This window comes from Haliaeetus albicilla, chromosome 27 (genome assembly GCF_947461875.1).
Source record: "Haliaeetus albicilla chromosome 27, bHalAlb1.1, whole genome shotgun sequence".
NCBI lineage: Eukaryota > Metazoa > Chordata > Aves > Accipitriformes > Accipitridae > Haliaeetus > Haliaeetus albicilla.
The window spans coordinates 2,244,721-2,267,477 of record NC_091509.1 but is presented as its reverse complement, the minus strand read 5'-3'; the positions used below and the strand labels follow the sequence as shown (position 1 = coordinate 2,267,477).

The window sequence follows — 22,757 nt, the reverse complement described above, 5'->3', positions numbered from 1 at the left end:
AAAAGTGTTGCGTTAAAGGCAACCGGGTTGGCTGGTGGTGAAAGCACAGGCTCCTTGCAGAAGACAACCCCCCACCGATGTCCCCCTGCCACTCCAGTTCCCACTGCCACCCTGCCCCTCGGCTCACTCCACATCCCCCTCGTCATGGGGCACTGGCAGTGGGATGGGGTGCTGCATCCCCAGCATCCCTGCAGCACGGGGTGGGGGGGTTGTGTTGCCAACATTCCCCTCATCAGCATGAGCTTTTTAGCCTGTTTTCTCCTATTTGGCAGCACCTTCCCAGCACCTGCACCCTGCACAGTCCCAGGACAGGGTGGATATAGTGAATATCCCCTCTTCCCTGCGGCCAGAGGCAGAAACACCAGTTAAAGCCAAATGCATCCTCAAACTTCAAAGATCTCCCTCGGCAGCACAGCCTCAGGGGGTGGATCTTAGGGAAGCCTGGTGCCCCCATGGCAATGCATGAATGAGGGCTCATGGTGGGGAGCAGGACCCTTGCTGGGGAGGTGAGAGAAGGAGCATGAGGGGATGAGCAGGGAGGGTGGAAGGCAGCCCCTGAAGGAGGGCAGAGCCTGGCCAAGGGGCAGAACACAGAGCAGCCAGGCCAGGAGCCAAGCGTGGGGCAGGTTCATGTCTGGGAAGGAGCAGGACGGGAGGGTGGAACAGGCATGGGGACCAGAGGGTTGGCCTGGAGGAGGGACCGGCAGTGGGAGGCGTGGGCTGGGTGCTGCGAAGCCTGCCTGTACCCGCAGCAGTTCCTGCAGCGCTGCCTGCCCGTGCCTGCAGGCTAAGTCCTGTGCCTGACAGGGACACCTTGGCATCACCCTGGAGCCCAGAGCGGGGCGGCCGTGGAGCCTGCAGCATCACTGCCACCGTGCTGCTCTGCCAGACCTGGCCCTGGGGGGCTGCGGACCATGCTGCGGGGCAAGAGGTGAGGGAGAACCCCGAGGGTGGCAGGGGAGGGGTGGGACAGACTTGGGGAAAGGGCCAGGACGGGGATAGTCCATGCCCACTTCCAGCCCACTGCACCAGCTAGTCCACATGGGTTTGCAGGGACAGGGACGGTGTCCACCTCCCTGTGAAGCATCACTGCTCGGGGGCACAGCCAGACTGCCCCAAAGTGCCACACCACAGCCCAGTGCCTGGCACGGCCCCGCTGCCCACTGCCTGGGCACAGGGAGGTCTCCGGAGCCAGGTCCCTGCAGGAGGCTGCCTGCTGAAGCCCCAAGCAGGACAGGCAGCAGGCAAAGCTGGCTGCAGATCCCTCGGGCCGATACAGGCACAAGAAAGGAGGAAATTGCCCCATTTCAGCACCAGGCTGCTGGGCAGAAGTGGGTACAGCCCTTTAACCCCGTGCCAGAGGCACCCAGACCACACCGGTATGGGACATCACCCTCTACAGCCCCCCATGCACAGCCCTTTCTGTAGGTCCTACATCAGCCCACAGCCTTCCAGCTGCAACGTCCCCATGCCCTGCTCCCCACACCCTGCTCCCCCAGCTTCTCGCCCAGCTCCTGCCATGACTGTCCCTCCTCAACGCACGCCGGTGCACAGCCGCTCGCCCCATGGGGAGTCCCCCGTGCACACACATACGGGGTCGGGCTCACACCCCACGCACACCCCACACCCACACGTGTGAGCAGAGGGCCCTGCTGTCTGTGCGTGCTTACTGACAGCATCTTCCCCCTCCACGTGCTCCCAGGGACACCACTGCCTCCACCGCACACCAGCTTGCCCGCACTTCCCCATGCCACTCATGCAAACCCTTGCCTGTGCAGGCAGCGGTGGGGAGCAGGCAGATGCCTGCGCAGGGGCGCGGGGGCTTGCGCAGCATGGAGCCTGGCCCGGCTGTCCCTCGGCGGGCCAGGACGCGGCTCCTGCAGGAGGGGGGCAGGGGATGCGTGGGAGAGTGCAGGCAGCAGGAAGGAAGCCTGCGCCGAACAATAGAGGGAAATGGAGGAACTGGAAAAAGACCCAGTGGCAGCACAGTCAGCACAGATGGTTTAGTGTGGAGCAGCATGATTCATGGGAAAAAGGCCCTCAGCGCTCTGCAGAGAGCCCGCAGCTCTGTCCCGGGGCTGTGCCAGCAAATAATTTGGCGTTGGGGGTCCCTGGCGGAGCGGGACCTGGTGTGGGGGGGGCACAGTGCTGAGCACGAGCCCTGGGCTGTGCCCCTCTGTCTCGAGCTGTGGGTGCTGGTGGTGGGGTGCGCAGGGGCCCGTCCTGGCTGGGGGTGGGTGGGAGGCTATCCCCCCTCTGCCTGCCCGTGAGTCATGCTGACCTCTCCCATGCCCTCGCCAGCAGTGAGAGAGAGAGATTATGGTCTGGCCCTTCCGGCCGCAGAGCCCTCCCCGAGCTGGCCTGCACAGGAGCTCATCCCCTGGGAGGGGCCCAGCTGCTCCCCCCGTTATCTGCCTCGGGCAGCCCCCTCCACCCGGACACCCCTGCCGGCTGCACCAGCTCTTGTCCTCCTCCTTCCCAGCCCCACACGCGGCAGAGCCCAGGATGCCCCAGCAGCCGGCATCTGCTGGACCACCCACTCCCCTGTGAGCCCCCGGCCACTCGGTTCCTGTCTGAGCTCGGGTCACAGCCTCGCCGACAAAGCGGGGCCAGGATCCGGCAGCTCCGGGGAGGGGCGGAGAGGCTTGGAGCTGAGGAACAACAGGATGCTGGCTTCGTGAGCTGGGAGGTGAGCAACTCCGGGGAGAGCAGCGAGGTGGGGGGACCTTCAGGACCATCCCGCGCTCCCACCCATGGGGTCTGTGCCCTTCACAGCAGCTGAACCCCCCCCTTCAAGCTGCCTCCTTACCCCCTTTCTCTCCTTCCACAGATGATGGGCTGAGCATCCTTTGCAGAGGTACCCCAGGGCCATGAGCTCTTTGTGTGGTCCTGACTCTGATATTGCAGACTGGCTGGCCACCATCCACTTGGAGAAGTACCGGGATGTCTTCAAGCAGCATGGGTACCATGTGGCCAGAGATGCTGCCTTGCTGGATGGCAACCACCTGCAGCAGATTGGCATCACCGCCACCGGGCATCGCAAAAGGATCCTGAACTTGGCGCAGCAGACACGGATGCTCAGTCAATTCCAGGGGGGACCAACAGCAGGAGATGCCCATTTCCGAGCCACCGAGGTCCTGGATGCCCCCCAGGCAGGCAAGGATGCCATGAAAGCAGAGCTGGGAGGGTCTACTGATGCCTTTGGGACACAACAGCACATTGCTGCGCCCGCCCAGGCATCGCCTCTAGAGAAGGACCCTGCTTCTCCCCTCCTGAAGCCAGTTCCCAAGCCGAGGACAGTTTTCCCTCGCTCAAAACCAGAGCAGGGCTTACCGCCCGTGCCACCAGCACGTGCCACAGTGCCGGCACACAGCCTGGGTAGCGACAGGGAGCCTGCTGCCTTTGTGGTACTGGAGGGGTTTGTGCCAGGGGAGAGCTCCACAGATTTGGATAGCCCGGAGCCCAGATCAGCATTGCCGGCTAGCCCAGGGGCTGCCGTGGCCATGGGCATGGGACCATCCCGGCTGCGAGCGCGGGAGAGCGCTCGGGAGGAGACACGTCTCCCCCCAGCTCCGGATCATGGACAGACCCTGGAGGCATCGGAGAAATCCCCCCCATCTGCCCCATCCGTCCCACCACGGCACAGCCACAGGGTCCCGGCAGCTAAGCCCAGCCCGGGCAGCGTGCCAGAGGGTCACCCCGTGTCCAGCCCTCCCCTGCCTGCTGCAGCTGCCCCAACCAGGAGAGATCCCTCACCGTGCCCCAGGGCAGCCTCGCAGCCGGGCTCAGGGCAAGGCAGGCTGGAGATGGTGTCCAACGTCATCTATGAAGGACTCAAGCCCCCGTCAGCACCCACTGAGGACTCAGGAGGGGCGGATGGCCCCCAGGGTCAGGGTGTCGCTCAGCCCCCGGTTCTGTCCCTGCAAGAGCTGACCCAGCCGGACGACAAGCCTGAGTAAGCAGATGCTTTCCCTCACCCCAGGGAGCAGAGGGACGGTGCAGAGCAGCCAGACCCGAGGATCCAGAGAGCCCCCCACCCCCGGGACCCCATCCCCAGCCTGGCCCTGCCTGCCTCTGGGTGCTGACAAAGCCCCTTTCGCCACCCTTCCTGTGCCTTCCCCAGGCTCTGCATGGAACAGTCCTGCAGGGCAGCTGGGATCCCTCTTTGCTGACAGGGTGGCCCTGGGCCCCCGGGTGGCTCGTTCTCATTGGGGGAAGAAGCTCCTGCCCCTCCTTTGCCCCCCCCCAGGCAGCAGGGCTAGGGCTCCCCAGCATGGTGAGGGGGTGGCTGAGTTACGGCTCTGGGGCTGGCTCCTGCTGGGAGCAAGGTGGGTGATGTTAGAGGGTGGCGAGCTGGGATAGGAAATACCCAGCAGTCCCAGGAGACACAGCCCAGCAGGTCCCAGGGTGGGGAGGAGAAGGGAGCAAGGAGGGCACTGGGAACAGGGAGGGGATGCTGCACATCCCAGGGGACAGCGCCGGGCTCAGCCCCAGTCAGGCACAGCCTCCAGCCCCTGTAAGCCAGACAGGTGGAAAAACCCTGCAGGCTCCCGCCCCATCCTGGCCGCAGCCACAGTAACCCCTCTCCTGTTTTCCAGCAGTCCCGGCTGGCCTGGTGGGGGCCTGCCCCCCATCCCGCAGAGACCCACCAGCAAGGCAGGTGAGAGCCCCCAGGGCACCGGTGCACAGTGGGGACCTCCCAGTGTCCCCAAGGAAGGGGGGGTGAGGAGGACACCCACACACCCTGCCTTTCCCCCAGGTCCTGCCCCATGCAGGGACCAGGGTGTCCGTGGGTCAACGCAGGGCCCAGCCCCACATGTATTCAGGCTGGCATCTCTGTTATGCCAGATGCCCTGGGTGTTGGGGTGTGCTGTGGTGGGTTCAGTGGGGGAGTCCCCCTCCAGGGTTGGCAGTCCTGGCTGGTCACCGCTCTGCAGCAGGCACTGCTGACTGCCTCTCCCTCCCATGTCTCTGCCCACAGAGGTCGGTGAGCAGCCCATCAGCCCCTACAGCGAGACCATCTTTGGGCATGTAGCCCCATCCCAGGAGAAGAAGGTGAGAGGAAACTGTGGGGTGGCTGTCCCCTGCCATCGCTCTGCATCCCACCAGCGGCTGCAAAGTAGGGAGCTGCAGCTGGTGACACCGTGGTGCTGGGCAGTGCCTGGCTGAGCATCACTGCTGGGGTGGGAGACACAGGCTGAGACCCCGTGCAGTGGGCCAGGCACGTTGAGGAGGTCTGGGATGGGAGAGGGCACAGAGGAGAGGAGATGTGACCAATCTCTCCTCCCAGGGTGTTGGCATCTCCTCCGATCAGAGCTACGAGGCAGTGTCTGAGCTGGACCTGGAGCGAGAAGCATGCAGGTAGGCATCACCTCCTCCAGGCTGCAGGGGCTTGGCTGGGCTTGGGGTCTGGGCTTTGCATGCCAGGGGGACAGGGGACACCCCTGGGGACAAACTGAGAGGTGGTGGGGGCTTTTCCCCCAATGTAGAGCCTATCAGGAGCACCTGGGATCAGGTCAGCAATCTCAAGAAGAGCCAATGGGCTCAGAGATGAGAAGGAGCTGTGCTGGAGGATGGCCGGGGGCAGGGGGCAATGCTTGCCAACAGATGCTCTCGGTGGGCAGCTGGGGCAGTGCCAGTGGCACTGGGCACCTGGACTCTGAGCGGAGCCAGTATTTGGCCACTGGGAACCGGGAAACACCACGGCAGACAGGGATTGCTCAGAAATGGGATGGGTCTCAGCTCCAGATAAAGGGATGTGCGACCTCCAAAGGTTCCAGCATCATCAGATTAGCATTTGCTGATCTGTCACACTATGGTGGACAGTGAGATTGTGAGGAGCACCATTAAAATGCTTTTGAAATGTACTTTCCATAACTCCTGATAGCATCTCAGAAAGAGGAAGGAAAGCTGCTCTTCCCATTTCGGATGGGGAGGGTTCCTTTTCCTGTGTTGCTTAGAGAGGAGGAGGCAAGCTGCAGCTCTGTGTCCTTCAGCTCTGCTCGTGGCCTTGCCGGCCAGTGCGTCCCCATGCCCCTGCCTTTCTGGCCCCAGTGTTGGTCAGTCCAGCCCATCTCCTGTTCTGGGCGTGAGTCACTGCAGTGTGGCCTGATCCAGCGTCACAGCCAGACATTGCAGCCAGATGAGAGCCAACATGGGCCATGGGTAGGGAACTGCAAATACCTGGGAACAGGAGTTTTTTAAACAGAAATACTGAAATCTGCTGTGGAGCCTCTGAACGAGCAGTTCAGAGTGGGGCTTGATGCTGGCCTGTGGGTCAAAGTCTCCATCCAGCGGCTTCCAGGGAGCTGGGATTCAGAGCATCCCAAAGGCATTGGCCAGGCACTTGCAGCCCTGGACCCACCAAGGACTTTGCAGCCTAGTCTTGCTGAGAAGAGACAGGATGCGACCATCAGCAGTGTGTCAGAGGCAGCGGTTCACAGTTTTTTTCTCCCAGCCTGAGCACTAAGGTGGTTGGGGTGTGAGGAGTTGAACAAGAGACAGAAAAGCCTCTGAGGACTTTTTGCATTGTGCTCATGGACACCATTGGCCAGCTGCTCCAAAGCTTTCCTCCCCAGACTAGCACCACCAGTCCGATGGTGATCCCCCTGGAGCAGAGCTATAGGCTTCTGCTCAGCTGCTGAGCCACTGCTAGCCAGCCCCAGACCCTGCTGCTGCTTCTGTGGGACCTCCCGATCCTCCTCTTCAACACTGGTGTTTCTCCAGTTCAGCCAGTTACTCTTCCTGCTGACTGGCATCTGGTCACTGGGACAACGTGAGCATCTCCTGCAGCCCATCAACCCACTCATTATGGGAAATATTTCCCACTCCCAAACTTCAGAGAGGCCCTCCCACCTCTTTGGCACAATATCTTCCTCCTACCTGAGATACCTCCTCTCACTCTGTTCTCGGGGAGTTTCGCCCGGATCATGCTGCTCTCTGGCTTGGGGTCTGAGCAGTGAGTGTCAGTGTTAGAAATGGGTAGAGCCACCTTGACCAGAAATGAGATATCCTCAGCAAAGAGGAAGAGGAATGCAAAGTTCCCCTTAAAACTGGGAGCTGGGTCTCTGAGGGTCCAGCAGAGCCTGGAGTGTAGGGTAAGATTTGCCCGCTCTGACACTGACCACTGTCATCCAAGCTGGTGATGCTCAGCTGCCTGAAATGCTGATGCAGAGGACAGCATCTGCCCCACTTCAGGCATTAGTCTCAGCAGGAGAGAGATGGTGGCATAGCAGCGCCCATGTCACCCCATGTAGCTCAGGGGACTGGGTCAGACAACGACTCGTCAGACATCATGGTGAGGATGGTGGACCCTGCCCTGGTTTGCATTGAGACCCACGATGAGATGATCCTCAGGTAGATACCTACCCAGACTGCTTCTCCCCACACCTCAAGGCATCTTCCCTGCAGGAAAAGAAACACTGGGAATAGTGTGTCCTTGACACCTTATTCCTTATCTCCCTGCCTACCTTCAGGTGCCCACTCACAGGTTGATTGGCTGGCCCATGACCCTCAGCTGAAGTGACCAGATCCATCAGCAGCTCCTTGGTCCCCTCACTGCCAGCAGATCCCTTTCTTCCATCACCCATCCTCCATCTTCCACCAGCTCTCCTACATAAGCACTGACAGGCTGAGACTGCATCAACTCAGAGCACCTCAGACATCACCCTCCAGGCTCAGCTGACCTGGGAACACCCTCTCCTTGCCCTGGGGACTCATTTGGCCCTAAGATTAGTTTCCTTCACTGCCTGACACCTGCTGAAAAGGGAGATGACTTGGCCTTTGCAGACTTATTTCTTGGAGGCTTCCTCCACCAACCCTGTCCTCAAGGGCAGAGCTGGGACTTGGCCTGCATCTTGGTGGGCTCCTGCGCTGCTGAGACACCCCACTCCAGCTGGGCCGTGGGCTTTGCTCATCCCTGCTAGTTGCTGCTTGTCCTCCAGCTCTTTATGATTTCAGTGACTGTAAATCATGGCTCAGGAAAGGGCTATCATGGAACTTTCCCCCTTCTCTTGCCCATTCAGTGGGTCTGTCTTCCACTTGGCTCTGGCACTCAAGGCTGATGTTCACCTATGACATACAGAGTCCTCCAACCACCCTGCTCCCTGGCCAGTCCCTCCTGAAGAAGCTGGACACCGGGCTGGGAATCCAGCCAGATGAATAGCTCTGCCAAGGCTCTGTTATACTAATTATACAGCAATTTTCACTGTGCTCTGAGCCTCCAAGCCACCCATGGCCATTTCTTGTCTTTCTTGCAGACACTGGAGTCAAACAGGCCATTTTCCCTCTCCACCTGCCTCCTCAGTCCCATATACCATCCCACTTCCCCGGAGCCGACCCTTAGCCTGGGTGGCTCCAGCCCAACATCCTCCCAGGCAGACTTCACGTCTTGCTTCTGTCCCACATGGTTCAGGGATATCTGATGTCCAATGGCCTCATAAGGTGCCTGTCCAGGGTCAAAGCACAGGTCCATGCACTGCCTTGGCTCCTATGATGAGGCAGTGCTCAAAACTGGGTATTTGGAGCATTTATAATGAGGGGAGGTATTTGCAATCATTCTCCTGCTCCAAAAGCATTTCTAGCACATGGACTTGTGCTGGAGGTGGTTTCTCATATTCAGTAACCCCCAGTGGGTTTCTCCTCCATAAATTTCTCCTACAACATCCCATGGTGAGGAGTCCCACAGGTCAGCCACTCCTTTCCCATGTGGTTCTGCACCTTGCTTCTGCTGGCTTTATCTGATGTCACCCAGCTCCTGTGACTGAAGCAGTGGTGGCCAGGAGATGCCTTTCTGCCCTCCTCATGCTGCTCATGACTTCAGAAACCTGCCCCCATCACTCACCCTTTCCCCACTGGAGATCCCCAGCTTGTTCAGGTGCTCCACAGACAGAAGCTGTGACAGGGCTTGAACCATCTTTGTTGCCTTTCTTGGTACCTTTTCTTCATCCTGGCACTGGATGCCACAAGTCACCCAGTGGCCCAGGTGCTTTTGTGCTGGTGCTGAGGTGTCCTGGCTGCCGTGACCCTCTTCCTGCCTGTCACCACTGCACCTGGGCTGCTCCCTTGTGAGCTCCTGGGACCGTCAGACATTTTCTAGCACATTTCCTTTTCGGGGAGAGAAAAGCGTCTGGCTGAGAGGGCTGAGGGGAAGGGGCAGGCTTAGCAGTTTATTTTTATAATTTCCTTTTATTGTTATGGCTGGAGAGTCTCACTAGGCCTGGCTGAGGATTTTAGCATGGCTACCCAAGAAAAGGAGATGGATGCAGGAGATCCAATGGCCCATCTGTCCATCCCATTCCCTTTGCAAAACACTTCGGCTGGATGTAAGAGCAGGCGGGAGGGTGTTGTGGCAGAAGGACCTTCCTGGTGCTATGAACACTGGAGGTGTAGAGGGAGAGGGCAGGCTGAGACCCCTGGTGAGGAGGTAGCTGGGGTGGGTGTAGAGCAAGGAGCAGGATGCAGGACTGAGGAGCTGCCTGGCTTCAGTTTCCTGCCTGTGGAGGGATGAAGAGAGGAAGGAGGTGATGCCAGGGGTTTGAAGATGTGTGGTGGCCTGTGTGGTATTACCCAAGGTGGGAAAGCCCATTTTTCCAGCTAGCCGCAGCCTTGCCATCATGTAGGACTGGCTGAGCCTTGGGCTGTTGGTGGCCATGGGGCTCATGAACGCATAGCCCTTGTCCCACCCTGCTCATGGAGATGCAAACACCCACATCACTGGGTGCCCTGAGGAGCTCAGGATGGGGCCAGGAGCAGTCTGAGACATCCCCAGATGGGACGGCATTGACCAGGACCCTGCACAGTGAGCAGCTGTGCTGCCGCAGCTGGGCTCCCTCACAGCCCCATTTCTCACAGGACAAGCAGCGAGTGCAGCAGCGAGGGAAGGAGCGAGGATGAGGAGACCCGGTCCCGGCTCATCGACCGCATCGTTCAGAATGACACAGAGGGGTATTCTACCGTGGAGGCACCACGGGCTGAAGGCACATCGTTCAGCCTGCCAGCCCATCTCTACCCAGACGAGGTCCTGGACGACCTCACCATCTCCCCTTACGCCAGCTTCACGTCGCTCTCTGAGCCCCGACCCACCATGCTCAGTGGCTGGCTGGACAAGCTCTCCCCACAAGGGTACGTGCCCACCCATGGGACAGTCGTCACAGGTAAAGCCCCCTTGGGCAAGACTAGTGAGGCGAGCACACTGGTCACCATGCTGCTTGGAGCAGCCGGACCTCCCCACAGAAGGAGGACTCTCTTGGGTGCCCCAGCTGTGCTGCAAGGGTGACTATGCAGCCACACTTGGGGGAAGGGGGGGTCTGTGAGCAGATGTGGGGTCCTCAAGGGGATCGTCCCCTTCCCTACAGCAAGTTTTTCTGTCATCCCAATAGGAACTATGTCTTCCAGAGGCGCTACGTCCGTTTCGACGGGAAGAACCTGATGTACTTCAGCAGTGAGAAAGTACGAAGGGGCAGGATGCGGGCAGGGTGGGGAGGCTGCATTGTGCCACTTAAGCAGGGTGCCTTGACACCACATGAGCTGCCATATCCCCTTTGCCTCCCCTTGTCCTTCTGTAAGGAGCCAGCACTGCTTTACCATGGCCAGGGTGGAGCAGCCGTGGCCCCTGTGCCTGGGAGGCTCTGAACACAGCCTTACGCCATAGGAAGCCCAGGGTAGCAAGGGTCCCTCTGTCAACAGGGAGCAGGCGAGGGGGGTCCTGCTGGCTCACAAGCCCTGGGGCAGACTGCAAAAGGGGGATTCCCTACCTGAATCTTCAGCTCCTGGTGTCCCTCAGGCTGTGCTACGAGGGAGAGCACCCAGCCAAGCATCTGGGGGATGTGGAAGATGTGCTGCATTGGAGGAACTTTTCTCGTTGTGGGCACTGGCACTGTGGGTTAGGTGCATGGGATGAGTCAACAACACTTTCCTGTCCCATGTCCTCTCATCCTTCTGCAGGGGCTCTGCATGGCCCCATTAGGCCTGCTGCAGGGTGCTGGTGGCTGCCATGCCCCCTGGGGTGACAGGCTCTGCTGCCCCAGTCCTGCAGCACAGCCAGCTGGGCTGACCCCACGTCAGTGGCACCCATGCAGAAACAGGTACCATGCATGGCCCTGGAGCAGCCACTATTGCAGGAGCTTGCAGGCATCCCTGCCACCCCTATGGTTATGTCACTAGGATGCCTGGCAAGGCAGGTGCTGGGGTAGCTGGGTTATGGAGGTGCCCTGCAGGAAGGGCAAAGGAAGGTAACTTTGCCTGGGGTTTGTTCCAGGAGCCCTACCCCAAGGGGGTGATCCCACTGTCCGTGATTGAGATGGCTCGCTCCACCAAGGACAACAAGTTCCAGGTCTTCACCAGCCACCGGATCTTTGTCTTCCGTGCCGAGAACGAGGGTAAGTGAAGACCCGGGCCAGGGCCCGCCAGTCTCCAAGGAACCGACCCTGCCTCCCTCCTCCAGTCAGAGCATCCCGGAGGCAGCTCTCACCCCATCCCCAAAATATCCAGCCATGATGAGCGAGGGGACCTCTCCCCTGCCATGCCTGCTGGGTGCTCTGCTCCATGCCAGGCCTGTTGGGAAGGGCTCAGACCTGGTCCCTCATGCCTGGTTCCCAGCCCAGAGGAATGAGTGGTGCTCCACGCTGCAGAAGAAGGTGATGGACCAACGCCTGGTGGGGTCCCGGCCCCGGCCCACCAACACTGCTCACTGCCAGAAGTCAGGCATCCTGGAGCTGAAGGGCCAGAAGTCCAAGGTGTTCGCAGCCCTGAGCCTGCCCGAGATGTGGCTGTACAAGAGCGAGCAGGTTCGTGGCTGGACCAGACACCCCACTGGCACAGAGGGCTGTGCCAATAGTGGACGGGATGAGAGCGATGGAGGGAGCTTAGCCAGGGCCTGTGCCAAAGGGAGAGCAGAGAGGAAAAGGACGGGCAGGAGAAAGGGAATGGCAGAGCAGGAAGCTGGAGATCCTGCACAGGGCAGCAGTAGTGGGAGCCTGGGCTTGGAGATGCAGCAGGTACCATAATTGGACCCCCCTCCCAAACTCCTTGCTATCACCAAATTATCTTCATCTCTGCCAGGCACTTAGGTCTTAGTCGCACCAAAGCATCCCAATCCATCGCAGGACAGGTGGATCAATGACCATGAAATCACCAGCAAACATATCTGCTGCAACATGAGCTTGCCCCACAGGAGGCAGGAGGTCTCTGCTGGCCTGTTACACCCTGCCTGCTGCCCACGGAACTCCCCACCTCCTACCTGCTGAATTTTCTCAGCACGTCTGGTTTTTTTTTCCAGTCACCTTGTTTCCAGTTTGCCTGGCATACACTAAGCAGCATCAAGCCTCTGTGGTTTTTGCTGAAGTTGATATTTGCTTCAGGAGTGTGCCTGACTCAATGTGGACTCAAATCCCCAAAATACAGGGACTTCAATGGTCAAGTTTCAGGGGCTGTGGGCAGAACTTGCCTTTCATTTTAAGGCATAACGTATTTGCAGGATGCTTTATGTCAGCCCACAAGATGGCTGAGAGATGTGGCAGGGTACCAGGTCTGGCTTGTCCAGGCAAAGCAGGGGTGGGATGCTGGGAGCGCTGGGCACAGCTCCCTAGCTCCAGCCCTAGTCTCACGGGCATGTCTGGGGTGGTGTGTCCACCACGGCCACAGTGCTGCAGAGCCAACACCAGTGTCACTCTGAATTGCAGTTCTTTAAAATGGGCATTGGCATCTGCTTGATTGAGATGCGCGGCTCCACCATCCGCGAAGCCAAGAACCGCAGCTTCGAGCTCATCACCCCCTTCAAAATATTCAGGTATCCCAGGCATCCAGGTGGAATGAGGTGGGGGGAGCAGCCAGGTGCTGGACCCAGGTGCTGGTTGCTCCAGGCCCCTGAGTTTTGGCTGTGCTGGTGCTCATAGCTTTGTGGCGGAGTCGGAGCGGGAGAAGCGGGAGTGGATGGAGGCCCTGCAGGAGGCCATAGCTGAGATGCTCTATGACTACGAGGTGGCAGAGAAGATCTGGTCCAACAAAGCCAACAAATACTGTGCGGACTGCTGGGCTCAAAGTCCTGACTGGGCATCCATCAACCTGTGCGTGGTCATCTGCAAGCAGTGTGCAGGCTAGTATATATCCCTGGGGGCACACGGGGGTCCCAGCGGGTGTGGGCTGGGCCTGGTGGGCAGGCAGGGTGCTGGCTGGGGTATAAGTACAACTTGGGTACCAGTTGCCCTGGCAGAATCAAGGGGTGCTCATTCTCCTGCTCCCCGCAGGGCAGCATCGCAGCCTGGGCTCCAACATTTCCAAGGTGCAAAGTCTGAAGCTTGACACCAGCGTCTGGTCCAATGAAATTGTACAGGTAGAGGCACTCAGGATGGGGTGCTGGGACTGACATGGCATGCTCAGGGGCCAGGCTGCTTCTCTGGACAGGGCAGCAGTCCCACGGTATCCCCCAGGATGCAGGGACACAGGGCATCCTGCTCCTCCCGACTGGCCCTGGTGCTTGCCATGATCATGGGACTCTCCTGCAGCTCTTCATTGTGCTGGGAAATGATCGAGCCAACCGGTTTTGGGCAGCTCACCTCCCTACCGCTGAAGCTCTCTACCCAGATGCCAGCGCCGAGCAGAGACGGGACTTCATCTCCCGCAAGTACCGAGAGGGACGGTACCGCCTGCCCCATCCCCATTACGCCACTCAGGAGGATGTGCTCCAGGTAGGGGCCACCTCAGGGTGCAGACAGGGTGCTGGGGTGCTGGGAACCATCCCAGAGCTCTGTGTCTGAGATGCCAACACCTCCTGCTTGGCTGCGTGCACCCGCACCCTTGTGCCAGGCACTTCTGGGGGCTCAGGTAGGAGGTTGTGTTCTGCTTTGGCTGCCTTCGAGCACCCCGGCAGCAGGCTGGGGGTCTCCATGAGCCGGGACGTGATCCCTACAGGCACCTGTCTCACCCCAGGCACTGTGCACTGCAGTGGCAGGACCAGCCCTGCTCAAGACCATCCTGCAGTTCTTCTCGTCCTCGGAGGCTGGGCTGACAGCTGACCGTGCTGCCTGCGAGGTGGCCCCAGGGGCCGACCCTTGGTGGCGACCAGAAAGCAAAAGGCCCAGGAACCATTCAGGTAACGAGGACCCTTGAGCCCCATCTGGCTGTGATGGGGAGGCCTCCTCCTTGCCACTGCCCTTGCACCCCACAGCACGCCCCAAGGCTGGGGACAGCCAAGGCATCAGGTGCTGTGGCTCCCTGGGGGATCCGCCTGCCCCACTACTCCCCTCTTTTGGGATGGGGAAAGGCAGGGCGTTCCTCTGGAACCCCTTTTCAGGGAACCCCATGCCTGGCACACCTCCTTGCCTACACCTGCATGAGTGGGGTCTCCCTGCCGCTCCAGTACCCACGCTTTGGTGGGTGCCTGCTTCCACCCTGCTCTCAGCACTGCTTCCCACAGGGAGCGCCCGCACACAGGAACTGGGTCCGGAGGGCGTCTACAATGAGATCACCCAGCCGGTGACACACAGTGGGTATCTGTACCGGGCCACAGCCCCCCACAAGCTCCCAGGTGCCAAGAAGAGCAAAGAGGGTAAGCGTGGGGAGCATGGGAGGGCAGCCAGTGGGGTGCCCACCCCGGTGCCGCTGACCCCCCTGTCCCGCAGACTTCCAGCGCACATGGTGCTCCCTGGAGAGAGCCCTGCTCTTCTTCGAGTCAGAGAAATGCACTGAGCCCCTGGGCCACATTGAGAGCACGGACCTCATCTCCCTGGGTGTGAACAGAGCCCAGGCACTCACCAGCCCTGGCCCCACCGAAAGGTACCCCCAGCTGTGCCCCCACTGCATGCCCAGAGAGCCTGTGGGCATGCAGAGAGCAGAGACAGGCACTGTTCCCTGCTTGGTACAATGGTCTGGTCTAGTTCTGGGTGCAGGTTCGGGGTAGGGGGCTGCCCTGATGGGCTGGTTCATCTTCTGCAGGTTTCGCTTCACCCTTGAGCTCTTCCTCACTGGGGAAAAAGTGCACCAGCTGGGAACTGACGGGCCTGAGACGCTGCAAGCCTGGGCCAGTGCTATTGGCAAGGTAAGCCAGCCCCAGTCCTGCCACCCCATGCCACTGGTGGGTCCCTGGACTCTGTCCCCGCTTCCCCATCATGATTCCTCCCAGCTCCCCATGCTCTTCATCCTCTATGGCAAGCACCATCCTTCCCTTTGCAGGGGGTCCCATCCTCCCCACTGACCTGCTGCCATCTTCGTGGGGGTCTGTGCTTGGGGGGGCAAGCCCTGTCTTTACCCAGCTCATCTCTTGCTCTGTCCCACAGTGGTTCACGCCCGTGAGCTGTCACTGCCTGCTGGGCTACGAGTTCCAGCGTGTGGGCCAGCTGCGCTACAAGTGCATGCTCAACCCTGAGCGGTGGCAGCAGGCCTTCTTCATCCTGCAGAAAGCCCACCTCTTCATCTGCCCCACCGAGGATGACGGGGCTGAGGACAGCATCAACCTCCGGCGGCTGCAGGAGCTCAGTGAGTGCCATGCTGCAGCCAGGGACAGGCACCATGTGGTGGGTGGCCATGCATGGCTCTGACCCCTCTACTTCTCACCCCAATGCAGGTGTGGTTCCCCCCATGGAGACCCCAGAGAAGAAGGAGCTACTGATCCTGGTGGAGATGGGGAGGTGAGTCCTGGTCACAGGAACGATGGGGAACAAACAAAGCAACCTCAGCAGGCTGCCTGGGGCAAAGACACTCATGCATGGGTCGGTGCTGATCCTAAACCCGCGGTAGGGATGCTACTGGGACAGCAGGGCTGTGGCCAAGGAGCTTACAGACATCACCCCAGCCTCAGGTCTCTCACCAGGGTAGTGCCTGGCTGTGCCTGTCCCAGAGCCAGACTGTGCGTACGGGCAGAAGGGGATAACCTGTACCCACCAGCAACCTTCATTCCCTCTTTTCTGCCCTTGTTGTTCTCAGGACATTTTACCTCCAGGGCTTGTCGCGGGCGGACTCAGCGGCATGGTACACCGACATCCAGGCATCGGCAGGGGGCCGGGGTAACGCGCTGCGGGACCAGCAGCTGAGCCGGGGGGACATCCCCATCATCGTGGACAGCTGCATCGCCTTCATCACGCAGTACGGTGAGCCCAGTGCAGTGGCAGCACAGCCAGAGCATCCTCTGACACACACGGGGTGGCCAACGGGTCCAGGCAGGAGGCACTGCTCTCAGGGCACCAACCCCGTTGAGGATTCTCTGGGCAGGATCGGGCCCCCGTGACCCCATGTACCTGCCCCAGGGTTGCGGCATGAGGGGATTTACCGCAAGAACGGAGCCAAGTCCCGGATCAAGGTACTGATGGAGGAGTTTCGGCGGGATGCCCGCAATGTCAAGCTGCGCATCAACGACAATTTCATTGAGGATGTCACCGATGTGCTGAAGAGGTTCTTCCGTGAGCTGGAAGACCCTGTTTTCACCCTGGAGCTGCACCCACAGTGGAAGGAGGCTGCAGGTACCTCCTTCAGCTGACCCTTGCTCCCACACTGGGCTGCCTGCAAGGGACCCCTGGGGCCAGTGTCCCTCGGGGCAGGGTCCTGGGGCCAGCCCTGGTGCCATGTCAGCTCTGTATCTGTTGGATTCAGCAATGGCCCATGATTTGTTTTCCTCCCTCCAGAAATCTCCTCAAAACCCCAGCGCCTGGAGCGGTACAAGGACCTCATTCATCGCCTGCCTCGCCTCAACCACAAGACCCTGGCTGCGCTCATCGGGCATCTCTACCGGTCAGTCAGCCACCTCCCTGCAGGGTCCCCTGGTCCAGCTGGAGTCCCCAAAGCCAGCCAGCAGCATGGGGTCTCCCTGCTGCCCAGGGAATGCTGGCTTCCATCCCCGTGAGCCAGGAAGAGCCCAGTGCCTGTGCCCTACCCCACCAGCCTCCCAGCTGGTGCTGGGGTGTGCTGGAGCACGCTACTCTGGGATATCTCAAATGTTCCCAAAGTCATCCTGCAGCAAGGGGGAGCAACGGGAGGTTTGGAAGTAGGGGACAACCCCTGTAGGATGTAAACATCACCCAGTGCCCAAAAAAGAGGGAAAAAAACAAATTCCCATCCCTGAATCAGAGTATGAGGTGGGGCTGTTGTCTGGTTTGATGGCAGCTGGAAGTCCTCAAAACAGGAACTGGCCAGCTTGAAGTTCCCACTGCTGTGGAGCTGGGGAAAACCAAGCTATTTTTCAGGAGAGGTTGTATGAGGCAGAGGAGGGTGGCTGGGGCTGAAACCCTATCCAGAGTGGAACCAGCCCCTGACTTCTATCCTCCTTGTCCCAGGGTGCAGAAATGTGCAGACCTCAACCAGATGAGCACCAAAAACCTGTCACTGCTCTTTGCACCCAGCCTCTTCCAGACTGATGGCAAAGGGGAGCATGAGGTCAAGGTGATGGAAGACCTCATTGACAACTATGTCAGCATCTTCAACGTAAGCTCCCTGCAAGGGCCTTGCCGGACCCCTCCATGCTGGCTCTGCCCGTCTCCCCTTGTATCCACCCATACTGCCCACCTCTGCCTCCCCCTGCATCCCACCTCTGCCTCCCCCTGCATCCCTCCATCCTGGCCATGTGTCCTCAAGCCGTATCGAACTCCACATTGACTCTATGTGTCTCCTTTCTCACGCTGTGCACCTTTCCTCCGGCAGATTGATGAGGACCAGGTATCCCAGATGGATCTGGAGAACAGTCTGATCACTACCTGGAAGGACACCCAGGTACTAGGGATGTTGCTGCCAGGCCCCATCACGTCAGGGACCCCCAGGCTGGTGGGACTGCCTGGAGGATGGGGGCACTTCCAGCTGCCCAGCCTGGGTCCCCACTGTCCTACACCAGATATTTGGGGAAGGACCTTCTCCCACTTGTCTCCCCTTCACCCATCACCTTGAGGCTCTTGCCCAGGGGACAAGCAGTCCCAGCTCCCTGGGACACCATCACCAGCCCCTGGGGAGAGGGGATGCACACAGCACCCATGCCAGCATGGCACCAATGCCACCTACTCTTCACCCAGCTCTCACAGGCAGGGGACCTCATCATCGAGGTTTACCTGGAGCAGAAGCTGCCCGACTGCTGTGTCACCCTGAAGGTGAGTCCCAAAGAAAGACCGTGCCGGAGGAAGCAAAGAGGGATGCAGGCTCCTGGTGCAGCCTGTCCCTGGGACCCATCCTGCCACCACCCACTGCAGTTTCCCATGTGTCTGGCCCCAGGTGTCCCCCACAATGACAGCAGAGGAGCTCACCAACCAGGTGCTGGAGATGCGCAATGTGGCGGCCAGCCTGGACATCTGGCTGACCTTTGAGGCCCTGGAGAACGGGGAGCTGGGTGAGTATGGTGGGAATGACATGGGGGATGCTTTTAGCATGGCTGGGCTGGTGAGGAGGAGGTGTGGAGTACTGGGGGGTGGCTTGCTACCAATGGCAGGAGGAACTGGGACTGGCACAGGGAAGGGGACACAGCGGTGAGAGTGTCCCTGCCTCCCCAGAGCGGCCCCTGCACCCCAAGGAGAAGGTGCTGGAGCAAGCTTTGCAGTGGTGCAAGCTCCCAGAGCCCAGCGCTGCATACCTGCTGGTGAGGAAGGTCCCCATTGGCGAGGGGAGTTGTCTCTTCACAGGTAAGGCAATCACAAAGGGTCCCAGCCCCTAGGGGTGTCCCCAGAGGGGGACAGCTCTGCCTGGTCTTCCCCTTGCCCTGGCCACCACCCTGCAGCCATCAGGGGCACATCCCTGAGACCCACAGTGGGATCACCCTGCAATACCCCAGCCACCCTCACATGCTCCCAGTCCCCCTGACCCCCATCTCCCCACACTGGGCAGGCGTCAAGCGTGAGACCCCCAAGTGTGGGCTGCTGAAATGCCGTGAGGAGCCCCCCAAGCTGCTGGGGAACAAGTTTCAGGAGCGCTACTTCGTCATCCGGGACCGGAGGCTGCTGCTGCTCAAGGAGAAGAGGGTACAAAGGGGATGCTGCGGGGAGGGACCTGCATCCCAAGGACAGGAAGAGAGGCAGGGAGGGAGCCTGGGGACAGTGGTGGCATGGTGGTGGCTGTCCTCCTGGCAGGGAGGCTGGCACCAAGCTGGGCTGACCCAATGGATCTCCTTCCCCAGAGTGCCAAGCCAGAGCGGGAGTGGCCCCTGGATGCAGCCAAGGTTTACATGGGCATTAGGAAGAAGCTGAAGCCACCAGCCCAGTAAGTGGGACCTTCCCTGGCCATGGCCCTGGGGCATACATCCCTCAGTCCCTGCACTCAGCACATGAACCCAGCCACTGGGGGCATGCCAAGCCCCACCAGGACCCAAACCATGACAAGCCTGGGCGAGCTCAGCTCCCTGCCCCACTGCCCACAGACCTTGGGCTGTGTCTGAGCTTGGCAGTGCTGCCCCACAGCCTGTCTCTTCTTTTCACCAGGTGGGGTTTCACACTGACCCTGGACAAGCAGCAGCTGTGAGTATCTGCTCCTGCCGTCCTGGGGCTGGGGGGATGTTGAGATCTGTCCCCAGTTTTAGTGGGAGTGGGACAGCCAGGGGCAGTGCTACAGGGTCCTGGGGGTCAGGGCAGAGCTGGTGCCTGGTAAGGGCGCTTGAGGGAGAGTGGTGGGGCCACATGCTCCCTGACACAAGGTAGGGGCTGCGGTCAATCCATCTCCATACCACTCACCCTTCCTACCTCTCCATCTGCACCAGCACCCCTGGGAGATGTGTCTTCCAAGCACGCAGCACCAGGCTCCAGAGGGACCTGCCCACCCTGCCCAGGTGTCTGTGTTACCTGCATGGCTGTGCTGCTTGCCAGCCTTCACGAACACTGCTCTGTGTCCCCACACACCCAACACCAGGTGCTCCTGTACCCTGTACTGAGCTGGGCTCCCTGCCTCAGCCTCCCTGACCAGGCACACCCGTGTATCCTGCTGATCCTGTCCCCATTTCCCTGATGCTGCCAATGCTGGGGCAGCTGCTGAGCACATCGCCTGCCCCCAACATGGGGCTGAGATGTTCTTCTAAGGGCAGCAAGGGCAGCTGAACCAAGGTGCCTCATGGGTACCCAATGAACTCTTGCCTTGCCCTGAAGCAGCAATGTGGGCATGCAGAGAGTTTCAGTTACACTCTCTGGGTGTAGTTCTGACTGACAGCCCCAGGCTCACAGGCAAGGTGACAAGAGGATATGGGCCCCACTGCTCTCTGGCAGCTTCTCAGCTGACTTCTCTGCAGGTACCTGGTGTGCTCGGGACAGGCTGAGCTGTGGGACTGGACCACCAGCATCCTCAAGGCTCAGGTGGGTGCAGGCTGGCCATGCCACCCAGCTGGGCTGGGCTGGGCTGGGACAGGAGGGGGCCGGCAGGGCAGCTCAGCATGACCCCCCCTCCCTGCCCTGTCTTTGTGCACAGCACGATGACCTGCGCCCTGTGATCATGCGCCGGCGCTCCTCCTCAGACCTCGCCAAGCAGAAGTTCGGTACCATGCCGCTGGTGCCCCTGCACGGGGACAGCACCGACACCACCATGCTCTCCGCCAACCAAACCCTGGTAAAGCCCCCACAGCTACCCCTGCCCACCGGTGCTCCTGCACCCACCCAGGTCCGTGCACCCTCCCCGAGACCATGCACCCACCCCTGGGCCCTGGAGGTGGGTGCATGCTGCCTGGCACCAATGGATGCTTTGGGTGTGTGTCCCTGTGCTCAGCGGTGTGTGTGCGTGCCACATGCTGTGCTCGTGTCCGTGGCAGCTTTCCGTGCATGCAGGGCCCTGTGAGGGCACATGGGGTGCTGAGCCCCACTACCCGTCCTCTGCCTGCCGAGGCATCTGTGACTCTGCTCCGCACTGTCATGTGCTTATCTCTGCCGTCTCCTCTGTTTCTAGCGCCGCCTGCACACGCGAAGGACTTTGTCCATGTTCTTTGTAAGTACCCACATCGTGGAACACATCTGTTGCTGGCTTTGCACCGTGCCTCCTGGCTACGGCAGCAAAGGTTCACCTGCAGCGTCCCGCCTGCACTAGGAGACATGCCCAGGCCATCTTGCCAATGCTGTGTGGCAGAGGAGGGAGTGCCCATTGCTCTGGGTGTCCCATACCCAGGGATGGGGGTCCCTGCATGGTCCTGGTGTGTGCAAGCAAGACCACAACAGTCCAGCCCAGTTTCCAGACCCTCTCCCATTGGGCACACATTGCTCAGAAGGGATCGACATAAGAAATGCAAGGAAATAGTTTTGGGTCCTCCTCGCCATCAGGTTATTTCTGCAGGGGCCACCTGGCTGGACCTCACCCGGCTTTGTACTCTGCATGGGCACCCATCTGCCCTCCCCGCTCCCGACCACCTCTGCCAAGGAATGCTGGGCTGGTGCCACAGCCTGGTGGCATGAACCATGCCTCAGCAGGGACCAAAATGCTCACCCTCCATCGGTGATGGGGGAAGAAAGGGCAACGGTGCCTGAGACAAAAGATGCGATGGAGGGTGGGTCCCCTGCACGCATCAGCCCCACGGCGAGGGGGCAAGGGTCCCTGGGCAGCACCCGAGTGCAGGGAGGGCAAGGTGAGGGGGGACGGAGGGGTATAGCTGAGCGGTGCTGACAGTGCCCCTCACCCTGACCACCCGCCCTCCCCCAGCCCATGAAGATGCACCAGGACTCCCTGGAGGAGCAGCAGGAGAAGGAGGTGGACGCCGATCCTGTCTATGAGGAGGTGGGCAACTTCCCTGAACTGGCCACGCTGGAGCTGGGGCAGGGGCTGCTGGCAGACCTGTCGGCCGTGCCTCCTGTGGACAGGTCCAAGAAGCCAGCTCTGTTCCCTGAGCAGCCCCCGGCCACGGCGCTGCGCTCCTCATTGCCCGCCAGCCCAGCCCAGAGGGTGCCGGGTCCCCCCGTCACCAAAGCCCTGTCCCTTGAAAGGGGTTTGAACCTGGAGAGCGACAAAGCTCCAGCCCAGGGGCTCAGACCCACCAAAACGGCCTCTCTGGAGAGGAACATGGAGCCTTCCCTGGCACTGGCTGGGGACTGGGAGCAGGCAACCACACCAGGGAGCAGTCCCAGTGTGGAGATCTCCAAGAAGAGGAACATGCAGTCTCCCCCACCTATCAGCAACAAACTCATCCAGGAGCTCAGCAGTGTCATCCTCAGGAAGAACGAGGGCCAGCCACCCGAGCCAGGCCAGCCAGTGACATGACCTGCCATGCCGAAGGGGTGGCCACCAACCTGGGGGTCAAGTCGTGCCCAGCGGCAGTGACAATGGATACCCCACGCTCCCACATCATGGAGTTCACACCTTCCTCCTCCTCCTGACCCTGGAGGTGGGCTGGAAGCAGGGACTGGTGAGGACCAGGGGACTAGTGGGAACCAGGATGCTGATCTGTGGTACTCCCTCTTGGGAGGGCTGGGGATGTTGCCACAAGTGCTCTTGCTCATGGGTGGCACGTCTGTCATCGGGCCCAGCGCCGAGAGAAGAAAGTAACAGGGAAAATAAAAGCAGAAATATGGTGCCTGCACATTTTGGCAGCATGGCACGGTGTCAGGCAGGGGGGCATGCAGTGCCTGCCAGCATGGAGGAACACAGCATGATGTCCCCTCTACAGCACTGGGTCCGTGGGGCAGGGTCAGGACTCCCAAGCCATCCCCCATTTCCCTTCTTGCACCTACCGTGGCATATTTTGGGTGGGGGTCAACAGAAGCAGGGCTGGCCATGTGTGCCCAGCACGTAGTCCTGGCGATGGAGGACAGCTCCTGCTCAGCTGGGGTATTTATACCTGTTCCTTCCACCAGCAAGGAGAAATAAAGGTTTATTTGTGCTCTGGAGGGTTTGGT

At 60.3% G+C, this 22,757-nt stretch overlaps 1 protein-coding gene across 5 annotated transcripts; it reads left to right on the top strand.

Annotated features, from left to right (window-relative positions):
- The first annotated feature begins 567 nt into the window (after positions 1-567).
- ARAP3 (ArfGAP with RhoGAP domain, ankyrin repeat and PH domain 3) lies at positions 568-22,746 on the top strand. Of its 5 annotated transcripts, none has more exons than XM_069772497.1 (35): positions 568-931; positions 2,483-2,689; positions 2,831-3,955; positions 4,599-4,660; positions 4,982-5,055; positions 5,291-5,361; positions 9,853-10,122; positions 10,380-10,449; positions 11,258-11,378; positions 11,599-11,786; positions 12,681-12,787; positions 12,894-13,093; positions 13,245-13,330; positions 13,503-13,685; positions 13,927-14,089; positions 14,414-14,545; positions 14,619-14,772; positions 14,932-15,034; positions 15,273-15,471; positions 15,560-15,623; positions 15,919-16,082; positions 16,239-16,451; positions 16,614-16,719; positions 17,262-17,409; positions 17,626-17,694; positions 17,988-18,062; positions 18,184-18,298; positions 18,459-18,587; positions 18,790-18,923; positions 19,079-19,161; positions 19,380-19,415; positions 20,177-20,240; positions 20,353-20,490; positions 20,824-20,862; positions 21,568-22,746. In XM_069772497.1, exons 3-35 carry the CDS (start codon positions 2,871-2,873, stop codon positions 22,120-22,122), a joined length of 5,400 nt encoding a protein of 1,799 aa, XP_069628598.1. In that variant the 5' UTR covers positions 568-931; positions 2,483-2,689; positions 2,831-2,870; the 3' UTR covers positions 22,123-22,746. The 5 variants fall into 5 exon arrangements, with proteins under 5 accessions (XP_069628598.1, XP_069628599.1, XP_069628602.1 ...); XM_069772501.1 differs by lacking the exon at positions 568-931 and having other exon boundaries at positions 2,392-2,689; positions 21,568-21,642; positions 22,054-22,746; XM_069772498.1 differs by lacking the exon at positions 2,483-2,689.
- Positions 22,747-22,757: the final 11 nt, after the last annotated feature.

Excerpts from the sequence above, each read along its gene's own strand:
- ARAP3 (XM_069772498.1), top strand. The coding sequence starts at position 2,871 with ATGAGCTCTTTGTGTGGTCCTGACTCTGATATTGCAGACTGGCTGGCC. Across the intron at positions 10,450-11,257 it reads TGTACTTCAGCAGTGAGAAA|GAGCCCTACCCCAAGGGGGT; the intron begins GTACGAAGGGGC and ends GGTTTGTTCCAG. Across the intron at positions 20,491-20,823 it reads TCTCCGCCAACCAAACCCTG|CGCCGCCTGCACACGCGAAG; the intron begins GTAAAGCCCCCA and ends CTCTGTTTCTAG.